This window comes from Sus scrofa, chromosome 6 (genome assembly GCF_054392235.1).
Source record: "Sus scrofa isolate SSC_HxYL_T2T_F1_AM1 chromosome 6, Sscrofa_HxYL_maternal_Yorkshire_Landrace_v2.0, whole genome shotgun sequence".
In the NCBI taxonomy this organism is placed as follows: Eukaryota; Metazoa; Chordata; class Mammalia; order Artiodactyla; family Suidae; genus Sus; species Sus scrofa.
In genome coordinates this window covers 94,399,001-94,426,962 of record NC_139388.1, presented here as the reverse complement: position 1 = coordinate 94,426,962, position 27,962 = coordinate 94,399,001, and the positions used below count along the sequence as shown (strand labels likewise).

Sequence of the window (27,962 nt, the reverse complement as noted above, 5' to 3'; positions counted from 1 at the left end):
TTTCCATTCCGTCTGTTTTCAACAGCATTTGTTCTGTTATTTCTCCCTCTTTCTTTTGGAAGTCTTGTTTTTGTTTTCGTTTTTATTCCAAGAAAACTGCACTCTTTGTTTTCAGATTGTTCCAGACAGCCCGCTTTCGTTTTTCTCAATGTATTATCATCCTGCATCTCTCTGAGAGCACTGCTTGTGTTTTGTTTTACAATGACTATTTTTCCCTGCATTGACCGTGTTCTGCAGTTGGGCCATTTGATCTGATTATTCAGCTGGATTCCTTTGAGGAGCTGGTGATCTTCATTGCCGGTCATTCAGTCCCAGTTGCAGATGAGAGCCAGACCCAGACACCACGCCACTCACCACCTTTCCTCGCACTGTAGCTTGGGAAGCTCTTCAGGCAGACACCCTGCACCTCTAATCTCTAATCTATAATATAGTGATAGAAAATAGTGCCTACTTCCTAAAGGTGCTGTGAGGATGAAGTGAGTTAATGAGCCTAGAACAGGGCCTGGGATGCAATTTCCAAACGTGGAGATACCCTGCCATGAGCTGTGGTTCTTTTGACCCAAGCGGGCATCCTTGAGCACAGCAGGTTGTAGGTCAGCCCTTAGAGTCACAGAAGGTGGGTGCTGTGCTCTTGGTGGTTGGAGGCAGGCCAGGTGACAGGGGCTATGAGACAGCCCACAGGCCAGTCCATGAGACCGTCTCCAGGGCACAGACAGAAGGCCTGCAGATGACTCTTCCCACCCTGCCCCAGCCTCGACCAAGCATTCGAGGTAACTAGAAGGATCTGTGGGCGCCTCACCCCAGAAAGTCGGGCAAAGAGAGTCCCTTCCCAGAAGTGCCCCGGAGGGCCAGTGGGTAGCTGCAGGGGTTAATAGTCAGGCTGACCCCTGGGTTAGCCCAAGCAGGAGAGCAGGTCCTTCCTGATGTGCATGGCAAGGTCTGGTGGCCAGACCTGCCCTTGAATCCAGGGGGCGGGAAGGGGGGTGTCTACAGCATTTGGCAAGTGTTTCTCCCTGAGGGCCAAGAACAGGACAGGCTGGCTAATGACCCAGTCCAGGCCTTGGCCACTAACAGCAGGAGAGCAGACCAGTGAGCTGTGCCCTTCATATCACCCCTAACTGTGTGGTCAGTACACAGGACATAGAAGCTTCACCCCACATGGGTGGGACCTCCTCTCGGTGTCCAGTGTTGGGTCCGAGTTTTCCTTTTTCTAATCAGCGGACCAGCTCAGATGAAAATTGGAGAAGAAAAGGAGACAAAGCCTTTCCATCTTGGTCCTCCATCTATTTAACACTTATCAGATCTCTGCAGCACACCTGGTTCTGGATCTGTTATTATTGTCCCCATTTCATAGATGAGATCATTGAGGCCCAGAAAGGACAAATGTCTCACACTTACCACTCATACAGATTTCAAACCCATTCGATATGGTCCCCACCTACCATTCTGACCTTGGTTTAGTTTCTTTTAACAAAACACACCTTGAACACCTTCCCTGTGCTAAAGACTGTGTGGTGCTATGCAATGGGAAACACAACAGCCAGACAACAGCCAGTCCTGTCTTCCAGGGGCCTGCACTCGAGTGGGAAATAGGCAAGGCCGTGCTGTAAGTGCCAGCCAAGTTCGGTAATAGAGAAGAGAGGGGCAGAATTCCCATCGTGGCGAAGTGGTTGACGAATCCAACTAGGAACCATGAGGTTGTGGGTTCGATCCCTGGCCTTGCTCAGTAGGTTAAGGTTCCCACGTTGCTGTGAGCTGTGTTGTGCGCCGGTGGCTACAGCTCCGAAACCTCCATATGCCGTGGGAGCGGCCTGGAAAAGGCAAAAGGCAAAAAGACCAAAAAAAAAGAAAGAGAGAGAGGCAAGTTCTTCTGGGAGGTGTAGAAGCAAATTCGAGCTGAGGGAGAGGAGCGTGAAGGTATGAATCTAGGGGAAAATACAGGGTCTGTCCACAGAGGAAGAAGGAGCACTCACTTGATGTGGCTGGATGCGGGGGCGGGGAGGGCTGCATGGGTAAAGAGGGGTCTCTGCGGGACCCTGAATGCCAAGACGAGAACTCTAAATGGATTTCTCAGCATAATGAGGAGCCATTGGAATGTTTTGAAGACAGTAGTGACATTCAGTTCAATTTTAAAACTTGGAGCATTTACTCAGCACTGGGCATTCTGCCAGGCACTGAGGGTATAAATATAAATAAGAAACAGTCTTTTCCCTTGAAAGTCTCCGTTTTACAGATAGAAATGTTATCCATTAGGAATAGAAATAAAAAAGACTGACTATAGCCAACTTCAGCAGATAGAGGTTCACTTTCTCCTGGAAAAAAAATCTGAAGGTCCTGTCTAGACCCAGTGCAGCTTCCTTTTTTTCTTGCCCCACTGTCCTTAGGCTTTCATCCTCCTTGTTACCTAGTCAGCTGCTGCAGCTCCAGGCATTGCATCTGTGTTCGAGTCTCAAGAGAGAAGAGGAAAGGAGCAGAGCTTTCTTCTAGAGAGGGTTTACATATTTCCTGGGGAAGAACCACCACCCTACATTCCTCTGGTCTGAACTTGCCATGCTTGGCCAAGGCAAAGTGAGGAATCAGTTCTGTTTTGCTTTCACGCTTTCAATAGTAGAGACAGCTGAGAGGTTTGGAAATGGAGTACAGATAAGCCCACCTATAGTGCCTGCTTAGACTCTTATATAGTGAAATAAATGCTACAGTAGAAGCATGTATAAAACACAGTAGAAAGCATTTGCAAGGCCAGTTCATAATTCCAGGAGCAGTTGGGGGCAGGGTGTTCCAGAGAGGAGGTTCTCTTCCAGCTACACATTACAGAACAGTAGGGGTTCACCATGGGGACTGGGAGGTGAAGACTTTCCAGGCATGTGAAAGAGAGGAAGGGCTGGGTGTACACAGCTGCTTCCGAAAGACCTCATTGTCTGGTGTGTCGTGATGGTACTTCTACTCGGGAAGTTCCGGGGCAGCAGTGCAGGGGATAAATTGGCTGGGAAACCAAGGATGAGTCTGGTATGACTGTTTGAGGGGTCCTGGTTACACTCAGAAGAACTGAGCTTTGTTTCTTGAGTACAGATTAGGTGGTGGTTGAGAGCTAAAGGGAGGGATGGGACCCAGGGATAAGACACAGCCCTTTGCTCGTATGCTTTCCATAAAGAGAACTGGGGCACTTGGAGGATGGAGAACTTACGGTTCCTGGAGCCTCTGATTTCTGCTCCTAATGCCCATCTAGTCATAAAGATTATATTTGGCTAATAGTTCTAGTTCATTGATTTTTAACCGTAGAGATGCTTCTTAATGATTAACTCAGAGAGCAACCTGAACACTCCAGTCTTGGCTGTTGGTCACTAAGTGGTAGGATTACCGAGAGAGGGGGCCATGGTTTTGATTAACCAGAACCCCTGCCCAGCAGAGCTTGTCTTCCTGAGAGGATGCTGGACCAGACAAAACATCTGGCTGTGCCTGAAGCCCAGATGCCCCCACTGCAGTTTCATATCAATCACAGGGCAGCAATTCCCCACTGCGGTGAGTGTGGCTTCCCTTACCCAGCAAGTGGGCAGCTGGCCCAGAAGAGGCAGAAGGCATCAGAAGTAAAGCTTCTGTTCACAGCTCTTGCCAGGAATTGGGGCGGCAGGTTTAGCAGCTTCCGGAAGGTTTATTTTCACGCAGTGACAGTCAGTTGCTGTACTCACACCGCAAGAGCTGACCTCCTGAAGGAACCAAACAGATAAGCACAAACACAATGGGGTATTGCTTTGTCCGATTTACAGTTTCAACAAATCAGGAAATAATCAAAAGGAGCTCAGAAATTTTTTCGAAGGAAGGATATAGGTAACCTGGGAGGTATAAATGTAGCTTTAAGAGTGGTGGTGCTCTCTGGCCATTTACCTTTTCATGGCTAACCTCTAGAAAAAGCAACACAAACTACTTAAAATTACCCAAGGATAATAATCCAGCCGAGCTACACCAGATAGTTGAATTGGCCGGAACACGTCAATTTGCCTGCTAGTTTACAATCCCAGGAATGAATTCCGACATCTCTTAGGAAAGAAATAAAAAATTCAACCAAAAAATTTGCAGACTTTGTTGGTTGGCCGCATTGCACCAGTACAGAGCTCTCCCTTTCACAAGATAAGTAAACAAATAAATAAGCAATAAAATAAATTATGTTAATAAAATTTAAAACTCGTGATACCACTTAGAACATACCATTCTTTAAAAAGAGAACCATTTCCCTAAAAAAATAGAAATATATTTCCTGAAAAGATTTTACTACAGTAGGCAGAAGAAATTTTAAATGGGTATATGGATAATATTCTCATATAAATGTAAGAAATAGGGATGAGAAGTAGCAGGAAATGGATGGTGAAATGGGGGAGGGGAGCTAGAAAGACAGCAATAGAGACACGTGGAGAATTAAAAGAAGCTAAATACACAATAAAAGTTAAAATTTACAATCACAGCATTGTCTTGTAAGAAATAAAAGCATTGAGGAGTTCCCTGGTGGCTCAGTGGGTTAAGGATCTGGCATTGTCACTGCGGTGGCTCGGGTCGCTGCTGTGATGAGGGTTCAGTCCCTGGCCCAGGAACTTCCACATGCCACAGGAGTGACCAAAAAAGAGAGACAGAGAAATAAAAACACTGAAATAGGAGACAAGCTGAAGAATCTCTCTGAGACTGTCCATAATAGTTGTGAAGGTGTGGAAGTAATGGAAAAAAAAAAAAAGTTGTCTGATGACGAAGACAGAGCACCCATCCAGGCAGCATATATAAGAAGAAATATGGACAAATGGAATAGAAACAATAAAACACAAAATGTTAGCAAACTCCTCTTATCCTTGATGAATTGAAAGGACTCACCAAGTTCCAGGCAAAATGAATTAGCTTCAACTAGGTACAAAATGAAGCAGTTCCAAGGATACATTTTAAAAATCCCTACAAGCATTTGGCAAAAGACACAATCAGCCTTCATCAAATAAAACAACCATTTACAAAAAAACAATCACCACCACTAAGCCAACCCTCCTAAAGTTTCTTCTCCATAACATCCAAGGCCAAAGCCAGTGGTATTATAGACCCAAGAATCATTGATCCAGCCAGGATATAATATGCACAAGAGCCATAGGAAATTGCCCACCAGGGTTCTTGAAGAACTTGCCAAGACGGTGCAGTAGGCTGAATGATGGCCCCCAAAGCTCTCAGGTCCTAAAGCCTGGAACCTGTTAACATCACCTTATTTGGAAAAAGGATCTTTGCAAACATGGTTAAATAAGGGATTTTGAGATGAGGAGATTATCGTGGATTATCTGATGGATGCGCCCTGAACATAATCATATATATCCCTGTAAGAAGGAAGAGGAGAGAGGGCGATTTTACATACACAGAAGAAAAGGTCATGTGAAGACAGACCCAGAGACTAGAACGATACAGCCTCAAGCCAAGGAATGCCAACAGCCACCAGAAACTGGAAGGGGCAAAGTGCAGATTTAACCCAAGGGACCCTGGAGGGAGTGCTGTCACCTTGATATCAGCATAGCAAAAATATTGATTTCAGACTTCCAGTCTCCAGAACTTCCAGTCTCCAGAACTTCCAGTCTCCAGAAAGAATAAATATCTGTGCTTTTAAGTCACTACATTTGTGGTACTTTGTTCCAGCAGCCACAGGAAACTAAAACAGACATAATTTTTAGCCTACTGAGATGCTTAGGAAAAAACTCTGCTAAGAATTGATGACCATGAAAGACGATATTTAATTTGAGTCTGTGGTCCCCTGCCTGTATTGTCAATGGTTTCATAGTCAGGGAAAAGCAGAGAGGAAAGAAAAAATCTTCTTAGCTTTTCTGTCTTATATAAAGAGAAGTAAAAGGGTATCTTGCCTTTCTTCAATTTGATCATTAGAGAAAAGGCAAGTTGAGGCGTATTTTGGAAAATGTTGAAAGATGCTCAAAGTAGAATCAACAACAAAATGTATACTTTGCAGATCACTGAAGGAAGTGTGAAAACTAAGAAAGGCTCCTAAAAGAAAAAGGAAAGAGCAAGAAAACATAATGAATAAAAGACGTAAACCAGGCTGATGACAATGAGCTTGTATTAGTCAGCAGTGATGGCTGGCATAACAAATAAGCCCCAGATCTCCATGTTTGAGCACACGAAAACATTTGGACGCACTTCACCGTCCAGTGCTGGTCTGCCGCAGGAAGCGGGGCCCTGGGTATGTGTGGGTGGGGGTGCCTCCTCCACAGAGTAACTCAAGACTCCAGGCTCCTTCCATGTGAGAGCCTCGTGGTCCTCCAGTGCATCGTCACGCCTGGCCAGGGGAGGAGGGAAAGAGAAAGCTTCAGAGAGTGGAACAGATTTTTGTAAGAGTCGGATCATCTTCCCCATCCCACAGATCACATTTCACAGCTCACCTAATTCTAAGGGAGGTCGTGCTGAGGAGGAAGAGCAAACAAGAGTCAGTGAACCCGGAACATCATCATCATTGCCCCCGAGAACAGATATACCAGTTCTGATCATAAGTAGAAAATTCGCTTTTGTCTGGCCACTCCACAGTGTGAGGTAAGAGAGATCAGGAGGAGAAGAGGCAGTCCCTGGAGCAGGCCAAGGGTACAGGGAGGGGGAGGATGAAGGATCAGCCAAGAACCAAGGTCAAGTGGAAGAGCAGAGTGCAAGACTAAACTGCTGAGCTAAGAGTCTGCAGAAGGAGCAGACAGAATGGTGTGTGGGCATCCCAGATTGAGGCCCCGAGATGATGCCATGCAGCAAAAGGAAGCCTCTGCTGTTCCGGGTGGAGCATTTGCTGACCAACCCTTGGGCAGGGAGGGAGCTGCACAGAGCTGTGAGCTGGTGCCCACAAGTTAAATTCCCATATTGCAAGAAAAAGATTCTTAAGTTAGATTAAAAAAAAATGCTGCTCAACAGAAGAACCATAAAATATTAAAAGGTTGAGACAAAGAAATAGCATGGGCACACACAAAAACAAGGGCCATGATATTGCTTTTCTAAATAAAGATAAAATTCAAGATTGATCTACCTATCTATCCATCTATCATCTATCTATCTATAGACAGAGGGAGTTTTTTTCCCTTTTTCGGCTGCCCCCACAGCATGTGGAAGTTCCCAGCCTCTTGATCAAATTTGAGCCAGAGCTGTGACCTATACCACAAACTGCAGTACCACCAGACCCTTAACCCACTGTGCCGGGCCGGAGACCAAACCTGTGCCTCCACAGAGACAAACTGGATCATTAGCCCACTGTGCCACAGTGGGAACTAGAGAGAATGACTTTATGTGATTAAGGACTTAGTCTGCAATTATGCCAACAGTCATGAATCTTTACGCACCAAATAACCTAAAGCCAAATCTGTCAGAAAAGCAAGAAGTTGACAATCGTAGGAGACTTTAACACATCTCTCTCAGCAGAATAAAATAAATATAAAAATAGACTAAACTGGAATTTGTTTTCAGTGACGTTACCTCTTTTTTTAAATTTTATGCTATGTGTCAGGCTCAGTGCTGGGTGCTTTATATGTGGTTTCATTTACAATAATCCTCTTGGCAACACTTCTGGATAGATGACGTTACTGCCATTTTACAGAAGGATACACTGAGGCTCTGCAAGTCACTCACTTAGCTGTCAGGAACGAGTATTTGAACCCAAGTCGCTGGCTCCATAGCCACTTTGTTAGTTAGCTTCTTCAGGAGGCAGAGCTTCATTTCATGGAAACCATTTCTTCCAAGAAGGATAAAGACACATCTGCCCCTTGCAGACTCCCTGACACCTCCAGGGCAGGCTCTGGCCAATGATAGGCAGTCCCAGAGCCTTCACTTACAGGGCGATGATTCTGAGAAAACAACTGGTCCAAGGTTGCTCAGCAAGGAAGAGTGAACCCCAAGGCAGTAGCTTAAGTCCTGCGTTTGTGCCCTGCGCCAGCCTCCCAGAACATGCAGTGACCTCAGGGTTAGTCTTTCACTTAGGAAAATAACAAAAGGAGAACCTCTTGGCCGATTGGGCACCAGCTGGCACCAAGAAAGGGGAGCCTCTATTTTTGCTCTAGACGCCAATGCTTGCTTTGGGCTTTGGTCCGACATCTCCGTTTTTGCTCTTTGGATAGCACGATGCTTTAATTATTATTGTCTGCTATTATAATCATGGTTTAATTGTTGGTTTGCAGCGCCCTGACTCAGAGGGGGGCACTTTGTAAAACAAGTATTATTTTGTTACTTGTCATTCCCAATGTCACTGAGGATAATTTAAGCTGCTCTCTCATTTGGGGACAGGAATGATTTCTGACCCCCTTCCCCCTGCAGCAGCTGTTGGTACACATGCCGTTTTCCCCTGATATAAAGATCCGCTGTTTCGACTCTTACCGGTGCAGCATCCACTGTGTTCGTGAAGTGCTGACAGTTGCTTGGAGGCAGCCGAAGCCCTTTCATATTCTGGGGCCCACTCAGAAGACAGATGAAATCCACATAGAAAGAGGCTGTGATTTTTTTTCTACCTTTTGCATATCTTTCTAATGTGTGAGGGATTGAGATGAACCCCCTGTCGGGATGCAAGTGGGCAACAATCAAGAAATGTCATTGGCTGATGGGCTTGAGGGCTACAGCCGCCTACAAGGACAATTTGATGCCCATCTAGCTTTTTAGGTGCAGGTTCTGGTAGTAAGTCTCTTCCTGTGGTTGAAGCTGAGTGTCATGAACCTGACCAGCAAAGCCCCGGGGGAGCCTTAGTGGTGGGCTGGGGGGCAGAGGTAAGGGAGGGAGGGCCAGGCGGGGGTGCCCTCATCTCGGGACCTGCTGCTGGGACATGGTGGTGGAAGGTGGGTCTCTAGGGAAACACCGTGACAAAAAGGTGTGCAGAGATCCCGGCACAGGACAGTCCCACAATCCCGGGTGCCCTGCAGTTAAAGTCAGGGGCAGCCAATCTGAAATCAAGCCCCAGCCCCAGAGTTTCCTGGCAGCCCCCAGGGGAATGGGAAAGGGACCCAGAGGCCAGTGGGGCTCAGTAGCTGAGCTTGAATACTTGTTGGTCATCATGAATGCCCAGGCTGCGAGCCAGGCAAACTCACATCAGATTTAGGACAGAGATGAACTCAAGGCCCCTCCTTTGGTGGGAACAGACCTCCCCCTCCCCGCCCCCAGCACTGCCCCCAGCACCATGGAAACTGCTCCCTCCAGGAACACAGGGGCCATGCCTGCCTTGCCTTCTTCCACAGCCCAGACAGCATGGCCCTGCCCTGAGACTCTCCTCTCTCGACTCCTTGGGCTGCACCTTCTTCCAGGTGATCTTCTCCCCTCTTGACACCTCATTCTTAGTCCCCTTCCTGGGTTCCTCCTTCCCTGCCCATCCTGAATGCGATGGATCTCCAGGACGCCCTTCTACATACTCGTTGGGTGGGCTTGTCCAGACCCACAGCTTCAGGTCTCACCCACCTGCACCGATGCTCTCGTCCTCCTAAATGACCTCCAGTTTCCTGGAGCCAGTCTCTCCATCCCATCTGTGTCTTTATACAGCCTCTTTCCTCTGCCTGGTATTCCCCCTCCTTCTCACATTCGTCACCACCCCCCTCTTCTGTTTATTGTCAGGGGTTTTTTTGTTTGTTTGTTTGTTTGTTTTTGGCTGCACCCACAGCATATGGAAGTTCCCAGGCCAGGGATGGAATCCAAGCCACAGCTGTGACCTACACCACAGCTGCGGCAACCCTGGATCTTTAACCCACTGCACCAGGCTGGGGATCAAACCCGAGCCTCCATAGGGACTGGAGCCACTGCAGTCAGATTCTTAACCCACTGTGCCACAGCGGGAACTCCGTTACCCTCATCATCTGAACACCCTGGTCATCTCTCGAGACTCAGCTTAGTCGTTCCCTCCTCCAGGGGCCTTGCCTCTCGCCCCTTGGCCTGAGGTCAGAGCCTTCTCTGTGCATATCGGTACCACAGTACTTGTCACAGCATAGTTAGGGGCAGACACATGCCATGTTCCTGCAAGGGAGCTGCTCAGGCTATAACCTAGATGTCTGTTTGGGCCCAGAATGGTCCTTACGATGAGGATCTCTCCTCAGCCTCTTAGAGACTTTGGTTTCTATGGGATGGAGAACATTTTCAATAAGAGTCTTAATACACATGGTCGGTTTGGCAGAGCAAGTTCTCACCGTCTCGCATCCAGGATTTGTAGTGAAAGCGGTCCCTCTGGGGAAAGTGGTCTAGTGAAACTGGTCCCTAGCACCTGCAGCAGCCACCAAGCTGGTTTCCTTACATCCCATCTCACCCTTGCCAGGCTCTTCTCATCTGGTGGCAGGGGTGACCTTAAAGTGAAAATCGGATCCTTAAGGCCTCAGTCTAAAACCCTTCAACATGGAGTTCCTGTCATGGCTCAGTGGTTAACAAACCCGACTAGGAACCATGAGGTTGCAGGTTCGTTCCTTGGCCTTGCTCGGTGGGTTAAGGATCCGGCATTGCTGTGAGTTGTGGTGTAGGTCGCAAACATGGCTCAGATCCCGCATTGCTGTGGCTGTGGTGTAAGCTGGCATCTACAGCTCCGATTCAACCCCCTAGCTTGGGAACCTCCATATGCCACAGGTTCAGCCCTAAAAGGACAATAAATAAATAAATAAATATGCGGGTCCAATCCCTGGCCTTGCTCAGGATCCAGCGTTGCTGCAGCTGCTGTGGCATAGGTTGTAGATGCAGCTTGGATCCAGTGTTGCCGCGGCTGTGGCATAGGCCAGCAGCTGTAGCTCCAATTTGGCCCCTAGTCCAGGAGCTTCCAAATGTCGCATGTGCAGCCATAAAAAGAAAGAAAAATAAAGAAACCAAAACCCTTCGATGGCATCCATTAGCCCATAGAATAAAATCCAAACTTTTCCTGACCCACAGGGCCCGACCTCACCTGGCCTCTGCCTGCCTCTCTTCGCCGTGACAGTCTCAGTGGCTTTTCTCTTGCTCAGATGCTCTGGGCTGCTTCCCTTTGGGGGCCTTGACTCACGCTGCCCTTTATCCACAGAAAGCGACCTCTCAGCCCTTGCCCTGCCCTGCCCTGCCCTGCCCTGCCCTGCCCTGCCCTGCCCTGCCCTTCACGTGGCTGGCTCCCTCTGAGTCGCTCCCCTTCCTTCAATGTCACCTCCTTAGAGAGGTCTTCCCCTGGCCAGTCTGTCTAAGGCGGCCACTCTGCCTCAGTGCTCTGCTGTCTCCTTCACTGCGTTTGCCACAGCTGATCATCTCCAGCTGGGGTTGTGTATGCGGGAATATTGCCCATCTCCAGAAACAACTGGAAAATGCCACTCTGTCTGTCATCTTTGCCATTATCTCCCAGCACCCAGCACCCAGGAGGTGTTTACAGAAATGAAAGCAGTAAGAGGTCGTGAACTTCACCTTCTGTTCTTTCCGTTGCCAAGCCGCAGAGTTTCTGCATGCAAAGGACCTCAGGCTCCTTCCTCTGGCCTCCTCCTCCCATCTCCCTTGACCTCATCAATGCCAAGCCTTTGACATTGTCTGATGATCAGATCAGTTAAGCTAAAGGCACCGAACTTTTCATTCAGGGCCTTGAGTCTCAGCCCTTCACCTTTGTGAATGATTCAAATGTAAATGCTTGTTTCCTGATGGGGTCTCTCCAGAGCATGGCCGGCTCTCAGCCACGGCCTCTTCCTTCTGGAGGTGTCAAGGGAAAGAGGAAGCAGCAAAGCCTGGCCTGGACGGTAATTATATAATGCACTTCTCTCTCACGTGCTAACCAGCCCTTGCCTTTGAGCAAGTTATTTAACCCCTCTGAACCCCAGTATTCTCATTGTTAAAGACAGGAATGATGCTACCTACAAAAGAAAGATGCTGGGAGGACTAAATGGGATAAGGTGAAATTGCCTTATAAACAGTAGGGGTGGTATAAATAGGTTTTCTTTCATTGCTTAGTCTCCACATTCTTACTTTCCATGCTCCCATCACACTGGTCCTCCTGGAATTTCATTTCTTCATTCATCAATTCCCACTCATTCATTCCATTATTCACCCTCAAGGGGCCGAGTCTGTCTCTAACCAGAGGAAGATAAAATCCACACTCCTCTGGCTAATACCGAGGCCCCTCTCTCAGTCCAGCAGTGTCCCCTACGATGTCCTAACACCCCCTGAACTCAAGGGTGGGAGTTGCCTTTCTTCCCAGGGACCTTAACCTCCCCTCCTCCCCTGGGTCTTGTCTTGTGTTATTACGTCACCCAAACTTCAAGTCTCATTTCCTCCTTCCTTCCCTGACAAGTCTGGCCGGCAAGAGCCTCCCTACCTACCCTGGGAGCACGGATGACAGCATGGCACAGCTTACACTTGCTCTGCCCCCCATCCCCCGCCAGGTAGCTGCCCATTTCCCAGTGCATCACTTAGTGGAGAGGCTGGGGGTGGCTTAGCACAGCCGGGAGTTCGCTTGTTTGCTTTGCTTCCTGGGGAGCTCCTTCTCCCCTTTCAATCAAGTGGGGCCCCAGTCTGCCAGGCTGTTTCCTGCTAAACGCCATGAAGGGAAGCCCATCTGTTTTCACTCTGTCAGGAGCCCTTGGAAGGGAGGCCTGCCAGGGGAACCAGAGCACAACCACAGAGGAAACCCATACAGCTCTGGTACGGAGGGATCTCTCCCTGTATCTAGAAAAGGATCTACCCAGGAAATCCAAGAGCTTAACTTGAATCCCATTCGAACTTGGTCCTCATGGTGACGGAAAATAAAATGCACACACATACACACCCCCCCACACACACACACACACATATATCCAACAATAAATATGCAACTAATAATTAAATCCCACTCACAGAGGAGCTGAAAACCAAAAACTGAATTTAAGAGAAAGTGTACAAAGAGAAAAACAAACAACTTTACCAAAGTACATAAACTAAGCCCCAAATAAATTAAGACGTCTGTAATATTTCTGGCCGGGGAATGTAAGTAAGGTGAAGATATAAATTTGCCCAATTTAATCAATAAGGGTGTGCCATTTCAATCATAGTATCTGTGAAATTGTGGGGAATTTGATAATACGAAGTTCAGAAAGTATATATTTGGGAAATTAAGAAGAAATTAAGAACTTTTTTTGGGGGGGTGGAGGAATATGAAGGGGAACTTGCCCGGTAAGAATATCAAAATGTGAGACTGAAAACTGAAGTCAGCTGAGTGGCTGCGCTTCTGGTACCACAGGTAGAATCCAGTTGCGGCAAAAGAGGGAGCCCTGGAATGGAGGAGAGTTTAGACTGGAACCCATGGCCAGGGTTTCAGACTAGTTGGGATAGAGGTGTCTCAATCATGGGCACCATCTGAAGGGTCAGCCCAGCCCAGGCAGTGGGGCTACCGTCATGAACAGGACCTGGTCCCGCACTCACGAAAATCATGTTCTGCTTGGAGAGAGGATAGTAAACAAACAGACAGACTAAGCAGAGATGGTAATAAATGCTAAAGAGGAAGCAAGCAGTGTTTTGATAGAACACGGTAAAGGAGGGAGTTCCCACTGTGGCTCAGCAGAAACGAATCTGACTAGTATCCCTGAGGACGCAGGTTCGATCCCTGGCCTCGCACAGTGGGTCAAGGATCCGAGGTGGCCCTGAGCTGTGGTGTAGATGGCAGACGTAGCTCGGATCTGGCGATGCTGTGGTTGTGGCGTACTTCGGCTGCTACAGCTCTGATTCGACCCCTAGCCTGGGAACCTCCATATGCCACGAATGTGGCCTAAAAAGACAAAAAAAGAAAGACCAGAGCATGGAAAAGGCTACTTTAGGTAGATGGTGGGACAGTTGAGGGTCCTTTGGGAAAAGCGATAAACCTATAATCCTCAAAAAATGAAACTACAGAAATTCCGAAAAAATTTTGAAGTTTGTTTTTTTAATCCTTTGGGGAAGAAGAGGGTTTGCCCAAGCATACCATGACATCCAGTATCCTTAAAGAAAAATAGGAACATATTTGATCACATAGAACGAGTAACTTCTATACAGAAAAGACGCCATAAACAAAATTTAAAGGAAAAAGGGACACCAGATGCTAAGAGAAAATATTATCAACAAACATATACAAGAGGCATAAAATATATAATGATAATAAATAAAAACTGTAACGTGTAAACAGAATTTTAAATGGCAAATAATTCAATTAGGATGAATAAAGGATGTGAAGATATACAAATGACCAATAAATATATGCAAAGATATGCAAGCTTACTAAATTATCTAAATTTAAAACACCAGTGAGCCTCCGTTTGGGCTTAGCAGATGGACAAGTATTTTAATATAGAATATATTTACATTATAATATCTGATGTTGGTAAGGTGAAGTTTGGAGAGAAGAGTCATGAAGACTGTTCAGTGGGAATGTACATTGCTGCACTCACATAGGATAATTTAGCAGGATTTATCAAAAATTTTAAATATATACCCATTCCTCCAAAAATTATTCCTATAAGCCAAATGAAATATTAACAGAAATGTGAAACATTACATAAAGATGGCAGTGCCCCTTGTGGTTCTACGGGAAATAATGAAATATAACAATGTATGCTGCTATAGGAAAAAATGAAGTAGATGTATACATCCATAATAGAGTATTAAGTGGAGAAAGTTACATAAAACTGGGTAAAACAGAGGCGTTCACTTGTGCAGCGGGTTAAGGATCCAGTGTTATCGCTCCAGCAGCTTGGATCCCTGGCCCCAAGAACTTCTACATGCCGTGGGTACAGCCAAAAAAAAAAGAAAGAAACTGTGTAAAATATAGTCCCATTTAGGGGGAAAATATATGTATCACACTGAAAAAAATCTGGAAGGATGCACACCAAACCTAATATTAAGTGGAACATTCTGGAGAGCAGATTGGTTTGTATGATAGAGGCTTCTTCAAAATTTAGGACATCTGTGTATTGTTTGCCTTTTTCTGCCTTTATCATGTCTTATTTTTATAATTTTAAAAGATATTTTAAAAAGGAAATAGTGGAGTTCCCATCATGGCTGAGCAGAAGTGAATCTGACTGGTATCCATGAGGACGCAGGTTCGATCCCTGGCCTCCATCAGTGGGTTAAGGATGCCTAGAGCTGTGGTGTAGGTCACAGACGCAGCTCGGATCTCATGTGGCTGAGGCTGTGGTGTAGGCTGGCAGATGCAGCTCCCATTCGACCCCTAGCCTGGGAGCCTCCATATGCCACAGGTGTGCCCTAAAAAGACAATAAAATATAAAATAAAATAAAATAAAATAAAATAAAGTGGGATAGTGATAAATGAACTGGATCCTGGAACAGCAAAAGGACATCAGTAGAAAACCTGGGGAAGTCCAGTCAAGTCTGGATGGAATTCATCGTCATGTACTGATGTTGGTTTCTTAGCTGTGTCAACTAAGAACATTTTCCCACCAGGGAAATGCAAGATGTTAACAAGGCAGAAGTGGTGAGGGGTCTATAAGAATTCTCTGTGTTACCTTTGCAGCTTTTCTGTAAGTCTGAAATTATTCCAAAGTGAAAAATTGATTGGGAGAGAGAGACAGGCTGGTATCCAAGTTCTGTTCTGGGAAACAGAGATGTAGGTTCACCCTTGTCCCCACTGCAGCTGGGCCAGCTTCCCAGAGATCCCGCAGCAACCCCTGACCTTTCCTTCTCAACACACACCTTTCTTTCTTTCTTTCGCTTTTTTTTTGGGGGGGGGGGCTTTTTAGGGCCGCTCCTATGGCATATGGAAGTTCCCAGGCTAGGGGTCAAATCAGAGCTGCAGCTGCCAGCCTACACCACAGCCCCATAGTCATAGCAACGCCAGATCCGAGCCATGTCTTTGACCTACAGCATAGCTCATGGTAACCCAAGATCCTTAACCCACTGAGAGAGGCCAGGGATCAAACCCACATCCTCATGGGTACTAGTCGGGTTCTTAACCTGCTGAGTCACAATGGGAACTCCCTAGTTTCTTTCTTTTCTTTTTTTTTTTTATTAAAACACAGTTGATTTACAAGGTTGTGCCAGTTTCTGCTGTACAGTAAAGTGACCCAATCATACAGATATATACATTCCCTTTCTTATATTATCTTCCATCATGTTCTATCCCAAGAGACTGAATATAGTTCCCTATGCTATACGGTAAGACCTCATTGCTTATCCATTCCACACACCTTTCTTAAGACTTAGATGTTTGGAGCAGATTTAAATTCACAGCAAAATTGAAAGGAAGGTACACAGCTTTCCTACTCACCCCCTGCCCCACACATGCAGCCTCCCCCATGATCAGCATCCCCCATCAGAGTGGTCCTTTTGTTAACACCGATAAACCTACACTGACACATCATCCCCCAAAGTCCGTGGTTTACATTAGGGGGTCACGCTTGATGCCCATAGTCTATAGGTTTGAAAAAAATGTGTAATGACATGTATCTACTATTATAGTATTGTAAGAGTATTTCCATTGCTCAAAAAATCCTCTGCGCTCCACCAATCCATCCCCTCTCCCTAACCTAGCCTCCAGCAATCACTGACTTTTTACTCTATCCGTATTTTGCCTTTTTCAGAATGTTATATACTTGGAATCATCCAGTGTGCAGCCTTTTCAGAATGGCTTCTTTCACTAAGGAATATACATTTAGGAGTTCCCGTCGTGGCGCAGTGGTTAACGAATCCGACTAGGAACCATGAGGTTGCGGGTTCGGTCCCTGCCCTTGCTCAGTGGGTTAACGATCCGGCATTGCCGTGAGCTGTGGTGTAGGTTGCAGATGCGGCTTGGATCCCGCGTTGCTGTGGCTCTGGCGTAGGCCGGTGGCTACAGCTCCGATTCGACCCCTAGCCTGGGAACCTCCATGTGCCGCGGGAGCGGCCCAAGAAATAGCAACAACAACAACAACAACAACAACAAAAAAAGACAAAAAAGACAAAAAGACCAAAAAAAAAAAAAAAGGAATATACATTTAAGGTTCTTCCATGTCTTTTCATACTTTGATAGCTTATATTTTTTAGTGCTGAATAATATTCCACTGTCTGCTTGTACCACAGTTTATTTATCCACTCACCTACTGAAGGACATCTTGGTTGCTTCTAAGTTTCCGCAATTATGAATAAAGCTGCTGTAAACATCCATGTGCAGGGTTTTGTGTGAAAATCAGTTTTCAGCTCCTTTGAGTAAATACCGAGAAGCACAATTTCTAGATCGTGTCATAAGAGTACATTCAGTTTTGTAAGAAGCTGCCAAGCTGTCTTCCCAAGTGGATGTACCATTTTGAATGCCCACCAGCAATGATGAGACTCCCCGTTGCTCCACCTTCTCACTGGCATGTGGTGCTGTCAGTGTTCTGGATTCTAGCCATGCCAGTAGGTGTGCTGTAGTATCTTCTTGCTTTTTTTGTTTCCATTTCCCTGATGACATATGATGTGGAAAATCTTTTCAGATGTTTACTTTGCCACTTGTATTATCTTCGTTGATGAGTTACCTAGTAAGGTGTAGCCCATTTTTTCAGTCATATTATTTGTTTCCTTATTGTTAAATTTCAAGCATTTCTTTGTACACAGTTGGCCCTCTATATCTGCATTTCAGCATCCACAGATTTAACTAACTTCAGATAGAAAATATTTGGGAAAAATTCCAGAAAGTTTCGAAGAGCCAACTTGAATTTGCCGTGCACAGGCATCTCTTTGCATAGCATTTACATGGGATTTATAACTGTTACATAGCATTTACATTGCATTAAGTATTGTAAGTTACCTAGGAATGACAAAGTATACACGAGGATTGCACAAGTTTTATGCCAGTACAAGGCCGTTCTGCATGAGGAATTTGCACAGCCTCAGATTTTGATATCTTACTGCCTTTTGCAGAGCAGGAGTGTTTAATTTTAATGAAGTCCAGCTGGTCACTTAGTTTCTTCATGGATCGCGTCTTTGGTATTGTATCTAATAAGTTTTCACTATACCCAAGGTCATCGAAGTTTTTTTCTCCTATGTTATCCTCTAGGAGTTTTCCAGTTTTGTAAGTACATTTAGAGCTGGGATCTATTTTGAGTTCATTTTTGTGAGGTGTATAAAGTCCGTGTCTAGCTTCATTTTGGCACGTGGACGTCCAGTTGTCCCAGCACCATTTGTTGAAAAGACTCTTTGCTCCCTTGTATCGCCGCCTTCGCTCCTTCCTCGAAGATCAATGGACTGTGCTAGTGTGGGTCTATTTCTGGGCTTTCTGCTCTTCCACTGATCTGTTTGTACGTCATTTCACTGATGTCACACCATCTTGATACTGCAGTTTTATAGTAAGTACTGATATGGGGTAGTGCGAATTCTCCAAATTTGTTCTTCTTCAATATCGCGTTGGCTCATCTCGATCTTCTGCCTCCCCATATAAACTTTAGCATCAGTTTGTCAGTATCCCCAGAGTACCTTACTGGGATTCTGATTTTTTTTTTTTGTCTTTTTGTCTTTTCTAGGGCTGCTCCCGCGGCATATGGAGGTTCCCAGGCTAGGGGTCGAATCGGAGCTGTAGCCACCAGCCTACACCAGAGCCACAGCAACGCGGGATCCGAGCCGTGTCTGCAACCTTCACCACAGCTCATGGCAACGCCGGGTCCTCAACCCCCTGAGCAAGGCCAGGGATTGAACCCGCAACCTCATGGTTCCTAGTCAGATTCGTGAACCACTGCGCCACAACGGGAACTCCTTGATTTTTTTTTTTTAATAATATCCTTTATCCCCAGACCCTGCCTTCTCAGCATTTCCTTCCAATAATACGGATAAAGACTCAGGAGTGAGGTCTGCGGAGTCCTGTGTGGAGGTGCGGGGATGGGTGGGCTTTGACAATGGCAACATGAAGCTCGGTCAGAAGAAACAAGCTGCTCACAGTCTACCCTCCCTCACCCCTGTCCCCGTTTCTAGGGACCCCAGTGGGTAGAACAGGCTGGGAAGAAATGCAGAGGATCATCCTCGCTAACCCTCTTCCTTCCTGCAAGTCTCTCCCAGGTCTAGGACGTGCCCTGACCAAAAGCGCCTGAGCCCCAAGTGACCCCCTGTCTCTTTTCTCCGTCCAGGCTCCACTTCCTGGTGTTCGACACGGAGGAGGTCCACGACGTGCTGCGCATCTGGGATGGGCCCGTGGAGAGCGGGGTTCTGCTGCGAGAGCTCAGCGGCCCCGCCCTGCCCAAGGACCTGCACAGCACCTTCAACTCGGTCGTTCTGCAGTTCAGCACTGACTTCTTCACCAGCAAGCAGGGCTTTGCCATTCAGTTCTCAGGTCTGTGTCCCCTTCATCCGTCCTGCCGCAACCTCCGTGCCCTCTTCCTCCCTCGTGTCCCTTCTTTCCTCCATCCCTCCACGCCTGTAAAGGTATTTATTGAGCATCTGCTACGTGCCTGGTACATGGGCAGTGCTTGTTCGCATACCTGTGCCGAGCTTTTACGCTGATGGGGACGACAGGCAGGTTGATAGACACTGATGTACAAATTGATAGGTATCTGGAGGCAGAAATGTGAGCTATAATGGACACCTCAGAGCATCAAGGAAGATGTTCCAGGGACGATGATGCTCAAGCTCAGACCTGAAGGATGAGTAGAAGTTACAGGAGAAAAGACGGTATTTCAAGGAAGGAGTCATCAGCTGTGACGTGGATTTACTGTTGCCATGGAGTTGGATTTTGCGGATTCATGGGTCCTTATTAGATGAGAGAGAGAAAGGGGCCTCCTGGGTGCAGAGAGCGCATGAACACGTGCAGAGGCAGGAGAACGGGCCCTAGAAGCGGAGGGGTTGTCAGCTGAAACTTGGAGAGTGAGGAGGGAGGCCAGGGGAGCGGGGGAGGGGACAAGCTGACAGCGGTTTGGGGACAGTCTCAGAAGAGCTGATCTGACATGCCACACACTCTGGCTCTTAGTTTAGTGCAGGTCTCAGTAATGGCTGGAAGCCAAATACGAGTCATCGAAATTCAGTGACTTGTGGACTGCGGTAGCCAGTTATGGAGAAGCGTGACAAAGAGCTACCCAAATGGGCAACATGCACATATCCAAGTCCCAGCATTAGCGAATGCCCGTGATTAGTCCTGCCTCCCTCTGTGATGCATCATCTCATCTCCTCCGAAGTGCCTCTTGCATCACTCATCTCTCTGCACGGGTGACTCTGCCTCGCTCTCCGCTTATGTTTGTTATACAGCAGCTGTCTTCATTACCATCGCCTTACTCTACTGTGCGTGCGTGTGTGAGGGGGGTTTCCATGGTGATTCCAGAGCAAGGCTGCGTGGCACCTGGACTGTGACTTTGCCTCCAGACTCTCACCTGATAGCTGTATCAGCTAAGGGTGGTTGGGTGTATCTCTAGCACCAGTAGGATTGTGATGGGGTTACAGAGCCTACTGTCAGCTCTTTTGTGGATTTGTCTTCTCCATGGAGATGAGCATTTAGCAGTGGTGGGGGGGGGCAAATGAGGGTCTCCAGGCCCATGTTTCTGTATGCTCATTAACTTGCCCACGCAACACTCATGCAGGCTTCCAGCCTCGCAAGGAACAGCTCCTTGCCAGGTTCATTGGGAGTCTTCTTACTAGAAATCCAGGCACCCGTTCACCCTTGGAGAGAGTGCATGAGGACCACTGAGTAACAATAAACTCACCTCACCTAAGATTAGGGTCCCAGGTGGGGCCACAAGAGAGTCTTTTTTTTTTCCTTTGGTCTTTTTGCCTTTTCTAGGGCCACTTCCCGCGGCATATGGAGGTTCCCAGACTGGGCTCCAATCGGACCTACAGCCACTGGCCTATGTCAGAGCCACAGCAACGTGGGATCCGAGCTGTGTCTGCTACCTACACCACAGCTCACAGCAACGCCAGATCCTTAACCCACTGAGCAAGGCCAGGGATCGAACTGGCAACCTCATGGCTCCTAGTTGGATTCATTAACCACTGCGCCACGACGGGGACTCCAAGAGAGTCATTTTAAATAAGCACTTCCCAACACCTGTTCACAGGAGTTCCGTGGGAAATTCATTGGTGTTGTAGGAAAAGGAAGTCTGCGTGATCAGATGGCATTGGGAAGGTGCTTAGGTCGAGGCTGACCTAAAGAGGGTATCTTTAATTTGGCACCTCTGAGAACATTTGTTCTGCAAATGCAGATGAATTGAGAAAGGATCTGGTAGGTCACAATTCACGAACATATTTCATCATGGATGACTTTTTTTCTAGGGCAGCTCAAGAGACTAGCATTTCGTGGAAATTGCAGAGATAAGCAATAGAAGGCTCTCCCAGCAGTAAGGAGGGTAGAATACTAAAACGACAGAGTCCACTCTCTGGGGAAAGGAGAATTATGAATAATTAAGCCAAATGTGCATTTTCTCTGACTGCTCTACCTGGTAGATATGGCTAAAAAAAAAAAAAAAAAAGGAATTCCCCTTGTGTCTCAGTGGGTTAAGACCCGATGTCTCTTTGAGGATGTGAGTTCAATCTCTGGCCTTACTCAGTGGGTTAAGGCTCTGGCATTGCTGCAAGCTGTAGCGTAGATCACAAACACAGCTTGGATCTGGTATTGCCGTGGCTGTGGTGGGGCCAGAAGCTGCAGGTCCGATTCGATCCCTGGCCTGGGAACTTTCATATGCCATAGGTGAGGCAGTAAAAAGAAAAAAGAAGAAAAAAAAAAAGGCCCATAATTGTACTGGCAAATTCCCCCAGGATTTTCTTTTCCTTTTCTTTTTCTTTTTTTTTTCCCCACTTTTTAGGGCCACGTGCATGGCATATGGAGGTCCCCAGGCTAGGGGTCGAGTTGGAGCTGTAGCTACTGGCCTACACCACAGCCACAGCAATGTGGGATGCATAACCCACTGAGCAAGGCCAGGGATCAAACCTGTGTCCTCGTGGATGCTTCGTTAACTGCTGAGCCATGATGGGAACTCCCCCCAAGGATTTTCATTATCTAACCTCCAGTGTGTCCTGAGTGTTGCCATGTGGGACAGAGTCCCTGGGCGTTCCCATGAGGCACGCCCAAGCCCTGCAGCTTCGGCTGCTTTCTCACGTGTTCCCCAGCTCCTAGAACCCCTGTTCCTCCTTCAAGTTCATCTCAGACACCACTTCCTCCCAAGCTCCCCATTCAGAATAAAGTGCTGTCGCCTCCGGCACCCCCAGCACTTTACTTTACTTTGGCACATTCCCCATTCCAGGGCCTCTGCCTGGTCTGGGAGCTGGCCCCCTACTTGACGTCCCACAGGAAGCTCTTGGAGGGTGGGAGCCACCTCATGCCCATCGGACTCCTCCAAGGCATTGTGCTCACAGCAGGAACTTCCTCGCCGCTACTGGACGACGGGGCCCACGAAGACCTGAACAAATGAATGGATGGTCTTCTTTAACACCGGCTTCCTTAGGCAAGCCACCCTGAGCATCGCACTGGTCCACAGAGAGGGCAGTGGGCAAAACTACCTGGCCTGGGCTCCAGGAGGGCCGTGCCAACCCAGCCCGGCGTGCCTGTGAACCCGAGGTTTGGGAAAGGTCACCTTCCCTGTTGCTGTCATCACTTAGCAAATACCAGGACTACTCTAGGGAAGAGAGAACGGCTCACCCCATGTTAACTTTATAGTGTGTGTTTGACAGAGGATTGTACAGAAATGCCAGGGACGATTAGTGCAGGCTTGGCTTTATTGAGTAAACATGACTGTGTAACATCTAACATCCTGTCTGTACCACGTGGATCCTGCCTTTCCCTGGAGGCTTTGCCAGGCAGCTCAAATCTGGGAGCATTAAAGGGAGAAAGTGAGGATGAAAATAGATGAGAGGGAGCACGGAAGGAGAGGAGGCATCATCAGTGTCATCCGTGGAGCCGACACCACCGTAAACTCTCCATGACATTATCTCTTATAATTTTCACAAAACCCATAAGGCATGGACGTCGTTATTAATCCATGTTGCAGATGTGGGCTCTGAGGCCCAGAGAGGTTTCTCATACAAGGTCATCTAGTTAATATAGAACAGAACCTGGGTCAAAACCCCTGTGTCTGGAGTTCCTGACATAGTACAGTGGGTTAAGGATCCGACTGCAGCAGCTCAAGTGGCTGCAAAGGCACGGGTACGATCCCCAGCCCAGCACAGTGGGTTAGGGATCTGGCACTGCTGCTGCCGTGACATAGGTCACAGCTGTGGTTCAGATGCAGTCCCTGGCCTGGGAACTTCCATATGCAGTGGGTACAATCAAACAACCAAACAAACAACCCCTGTGTCTGATTCCCAAACCAAGGCTCTTAATCATTGATTGCACTGCATTGCCTCCCGTATAAATCATCTTTCTGAGTGTGGTCAGAACAGTGAGTTGTTTTTCTTCCAGGGTATCATTGACATGTGCACAGTGCACTGTCAGGCTGGAGATGAAAGCTAAGTCTGTTTTTAATTGGGAAGGAAGAAGATTGGTTCTTGTTTGACTTTCTAGCTAAATTCAGAAAGTGTTTGATGGTGACGATTTGTTCATTTATTTATTCACTCAAGAAATATTTACTGAACTCCACTGTGTGCCGGGTACGGCTTGGGGCCCTGGAGATACAGTTGGAAGCAAAACAGCCAAGGTCTCTGTTCCCGTAGAGATGCTCAAGTGATTTACAATAAACAGGCAAACAAATGAACTGGCAAGATGATTATAGATTGTGCTATGAAAAGAACAAAACCAGATAATGTGACACATTTGATGGAAGGGGGTTAAGGCCCGAGCCAGGAGGAAGGTGATCAAAGAGGCCTGTCTGAGGAGAGGATCCTGGAGCTAAAACCTGAATGACAGGATGGAGCTGGCATAGGAAGACCTCTGGCAAGAAGGGCCAGCAGGTGTAAAGGTCCTGAGGTGGGGCTTGGTCGGGGGAAGGGGGGCTTGAGCTTGCTGTGTTGGAAAGAGATTTTACAGCATGGCTAGGGCATAGGGGTAGCAGACCATTGATGGTGCTCATGATTAAAGCCGATCAAAGCAAAGGATAGGTTTTAAAATGTGATCTGCAGAGGAGAGCTTAGAGATCACATACCAGGAGTCGGCATGCTTTTTTCTGGAAAAGACCAGGTGGCAAATATTTCGGGTTTTGCGGACCACATGTCGTAACAACTGTCATAACAACTCAACTCTGCCATCAGAGCATAAAAGCAGCCATAGACTGTGTGGAAATGAGAGCGCATGCGTGCGTTCCGAAAAAATTTTCTTGCAAGAACAGGCCTAGAGCCAGATTGGGTTGTGGGCCTCAGTTTGTTGTTTACTGACTTAGGCACGACTGGGCAAAAGGTATTAGGCACTCCAAACTTGTCTCTGCAATTCTAGATCTTATAATTAACAATGTGAGTGTGGACAGTTGCCCTGGGCTCTTCCACCAAAATCATCCTAATGGCAGAGGAGAATGAGGCATATCCCCAGGAGATCTGGAGGGTGTAGGGAGTGTAAATCTCTTTAGGCTTCCTGGTTTGCTTAAAAACGCATGTGAATTTAAAAAAAAAAAAAAAAAAGAGTTCCCACTGTGGCCCAGCAGGTTAAGAACCCAACTAGTATCCATGAGGATGTGGGTTCAATCCCTGGATCAGTGGGTTAAGGATCCAGCGTTGCCACAAGCTGCAGTGTAGGTCCCAGATTCAGCTCAGAGCTAGCATTGCTGTGGCTGTGGTGTAGGCTGGTAGCTGCAACATATTTGACCCCTAGCCTGGGAACTTCCATATGCTGCCGGTGTGGTCCTAAAAACAAAAACAAACAAACAAACAAAAAGAACCTATTTGAATTTTACATTCTACTCCATAAGTTCATTTGTTTTCATGTAAAAGTTATTTTCCCCAGAATTTTTGAGAAAAACTGGCCTTTCAAGCCAGCGAACATCAGTCCTCCAGAATCTCCCTTCCCGGGACCTGGCGACCACAGTCTGTGGACATGGCACAGAGGCAGCCTGGTTGGTACGGCTGCCTCCACATCCTTTCTCTGGGCTTCCTCTTGTCCCATGTCCTTGGGTGTGTTTTCTCACACTGCATTTGTTCATCCATTCACTCAATCAAGCTTTTATTCCTTTATTCCTCCCTTTCATCACTTATTTGATGTTTGCTTTTAAAAACACCTTCTCTGTATTATACCATCTGGTATTTGGCTGCCAATGTCTCCAAATTCCTGAGCTTTTCTAGGCTTTTTAATGCTACTTCTGTTTATCTGGAACTCTACCTTGCCGCTTGCTACAAATATCAGATTTCTATCAGGTTTCCGTCCTTGCCATTTGCCACGTGAGAGGGAATGTGACCTTCACTAGACCTCAGTAACTGCACGCATCTTCACCACCAGCCCTCAGCGTTCAGGCAGGCCAACTCCCAACCTCCTTTGTGGACCTTTCTGATGGAATATTGGAGTTTATGCTTAGGTACCTTGTCACTCCCTGAGGATGGTCATGTTAGCTACATTTTGCAAAATTGCAAAACTTATCTATGTAACAAGGACTTGTATCATTAAATCGCATTGAACTCCGTCCTACAACCACAGCAGTGCAATCACGCTTAACTCACAGTGTAGTATCTCGTGACAGGTGGATGACTGGTGGTCCCAAGTAGCAGTGGAGGTAGTGACGGTAAAGGGTGTGAGAACGGAGATGGTGGTACTGTTGCTGCAGCTGATGACGCTGATGGGAGGTCATGAAATTTCTGACAGTGGCCGTGGTGATGTTGGTGAGGGTGGTGAGCTGGGAGCTTCATTGTCCGGCAACACCTAGGCAACCCCACTTCCTCCTCTGTTTTCTTGTCCCAGTGTCCACAGCAACATCCTGCAATGACCCTGGGGTCCCCCAGAATGGGAGCCGGAGTGGTGACAGCTGGGAAGCCGGTGACTCCACAGTGTTCCAGTGTGACCCCGGCTACGCGCTGCAGGGAAGCGCAGAGATCAACTGTGTGAAGATCGAGAATAGATTCTTCTGGCAGCCCAGCCCGCCAACGTGCATCGGTACAAAGCAGCTGCAGCGCGAACCCTGTCCTCTGGTCCCACCACTTGTGAGCTCCAGACCCTCAACCACCCCCTTAAGCGGCAGCTGCATCTTGAGCCTGGCCAGGAGAGGCAGGATAGCTGAAAGTTGCAGAAAACTCAAAGTGTATTCTGCTTTGCCGGTATATGTGCACACACACAGACACACTCACATTCACACACGCTGCACGCTACACATACTTTACTCTCCAAAATGATCCCAGAGGTTTCTAAGCCAGGTGTGTCTGTCCCTTTTCTCCTGGCCCAAGATTAGAAGGAGAAGCATGGGTCTCCAAGGGTCTTCAGCTTCTGAAATGACCCTCCCGTTACCTGGAGCACTGGAAGGGCAGGCACCCAGGCTTGGATGAAGGGAAAGACCTTTGCTCTTCCTCTTCTTAAGGAAGTTATCAGTTCCCTGCTTTTTGGTTCTAGATGGGTCCTTAGTCCTTAAATCTCCCTATGTAACAGATGACAAAGTAGAGGCTCTGTGCTGTGTCCAAGATCACGTAGCTCGTAAGGCTTGGGACCTAACTAATCAATACTGCTTCTGAGCTCCTTGAGGCTGGGAGGAGGAAGGAACTTGAAGGAAGAGATGGACAGGAATGAAAGAGAAATCATGAAAATAAACATTCCAGCGGCCCTCGTCCCCATGGCTCTCTTTCTCAGGCAAAATACCGAGTACCGTTCCCTCCTGTGTCAGTGATGGATGTTAGAAGGGAACCAGTAGACACATGGTTTATAGTCGAGGAAACTGAAACGTAGGCATCTTGGAATATCTCATCTCAGATCACACAGCCAGGATGTGACAGAGCCAAGATTCACACCCACGTCAGTCTGAACGCAAAGCCTTTCATTTTCCTACTTCCCACACCGACTCCCAGGCTAGAGATGGGCTCAGGGGACTTCTCCAGATGCACCCCAGCTGTGCCCACCCCCGGCGATGCCCACACCTCCCTCCTTGGAGGCTCAGTGGGAGATGCTGTCCGGGCATCTGAGAACTGGCCTTTGCTGGTCATGCTCAGAGGCCTGGCCTTGAAGGTGAGGACACTCAGTCCTGCCTGCAGTGGCAGTGAGGGTCACGTGGGTATGTGTGGTGGGGGCACGGCGGGCATGCAGTGGTCGGAAAGCTGAGACCTGGGTCCCAGAACCAGCTCAGTTCTCACCTGTGCCTGGTGATATGTGGGGAAAGTACAGGATATTGAAGAAGACAGATCCAGGTTTAGCTCCAGGCTCTGCCGTTTTCTAGTTCAGTGGCCTTGAGGGAAATCGCTTCAACTCTCTGCTCCTCGGTTTCCTCATCTGAAAAATGAAGGTAATTTTACTTTCCCCCTGGCATTGTGGGTGAGGCCACAGCTAATCGCAATCTCAAGAAATTCCCATTTCTCTCCTTCCCTCCTTTCTTCCTCTTTTCTCCCTTCCTCTCTCCTTCTTTCCCTTCTTGGTTTCCTTCTTTTGAGTGTTGGGACTCACTTCCCTTCCCAGAACTCCACCTGGTACAGGGAATTCTTGTAAGGCCCGGGGTGTGTGTGTATGTGGGGGAAAGGGTCCAGTGCTCTCAGAGGCTCCTTCCAAATCCAGCATCATCTTAGGCTGGGATTCCTCTGGCTGGTCTGAACCGAAAAGCAAGTCCCAACCTGGACCATCGCAGGTGGAGGAGGAGGGGCTACGCCGTGCTGAGCTGGTGAGAACAGCCAGCAGGCAGCCGGCAGGGCAGAGAGGTTAATTCAGCTTTCATTACCCCTGCTCCTGTGCGCGGCGTGGGAAAATGTTCCTTGCCACTAAACGAATGTCTGCCTCTCCTCTCAAACAGTCTGGACATCCCAGTGACAAGTCCCTCATTTCCAGCTCCCTTGGCGCTCCGCCGGGGCAGGTCTGGCCAACCTTCATACCTCTTCATTATATAGGCAGGAAGCAAAAGAAGATCATAAGTGTTTACTGAGCATCAGCCCCACGATAGGCACCGGGCTGGACCTGGTAACTACGTGGACACAAATGAAATTACTGTGTGGTGAGCTTAGAACTTGGGCCTGGATTCCAACTCCCTGGGTTCGAATCAAGCTTTACCATGACAAACTGTGTGGCCTTGGACTAATCACTTCCT

General features: G+C 47.6%; 1 protein-coding gene across 14 annotated transcripts in view; it reads left to right on the top strand.

Moving 5' to 3' along the window:
- The window catches only part of CSMD2 (CUB and Sushi multiple domains 2), a 646,878-nt gene that overhangs the window by 464,859 nt on the left and 154,057 nt on the right, over positions 1-27,962 (top strand). For all 14 annotated transcript variants that reach the window (XM_084963760.1, XM_084963751.1, XM_084963750.1 and 11 more), the window contains 2 exons: positions 18,987-19,189; positions 25,652-25,843. In XM_084963760.1, the coding sequence (XP_084819886.1) occupies positions 18,987-19,189; positions 25,652-25,843 (395 nt within the window). The remainder of the gene's footprint in view (positions 1-18,986; positions 19,190-25,651; positions 25,844-27,962) is intronic.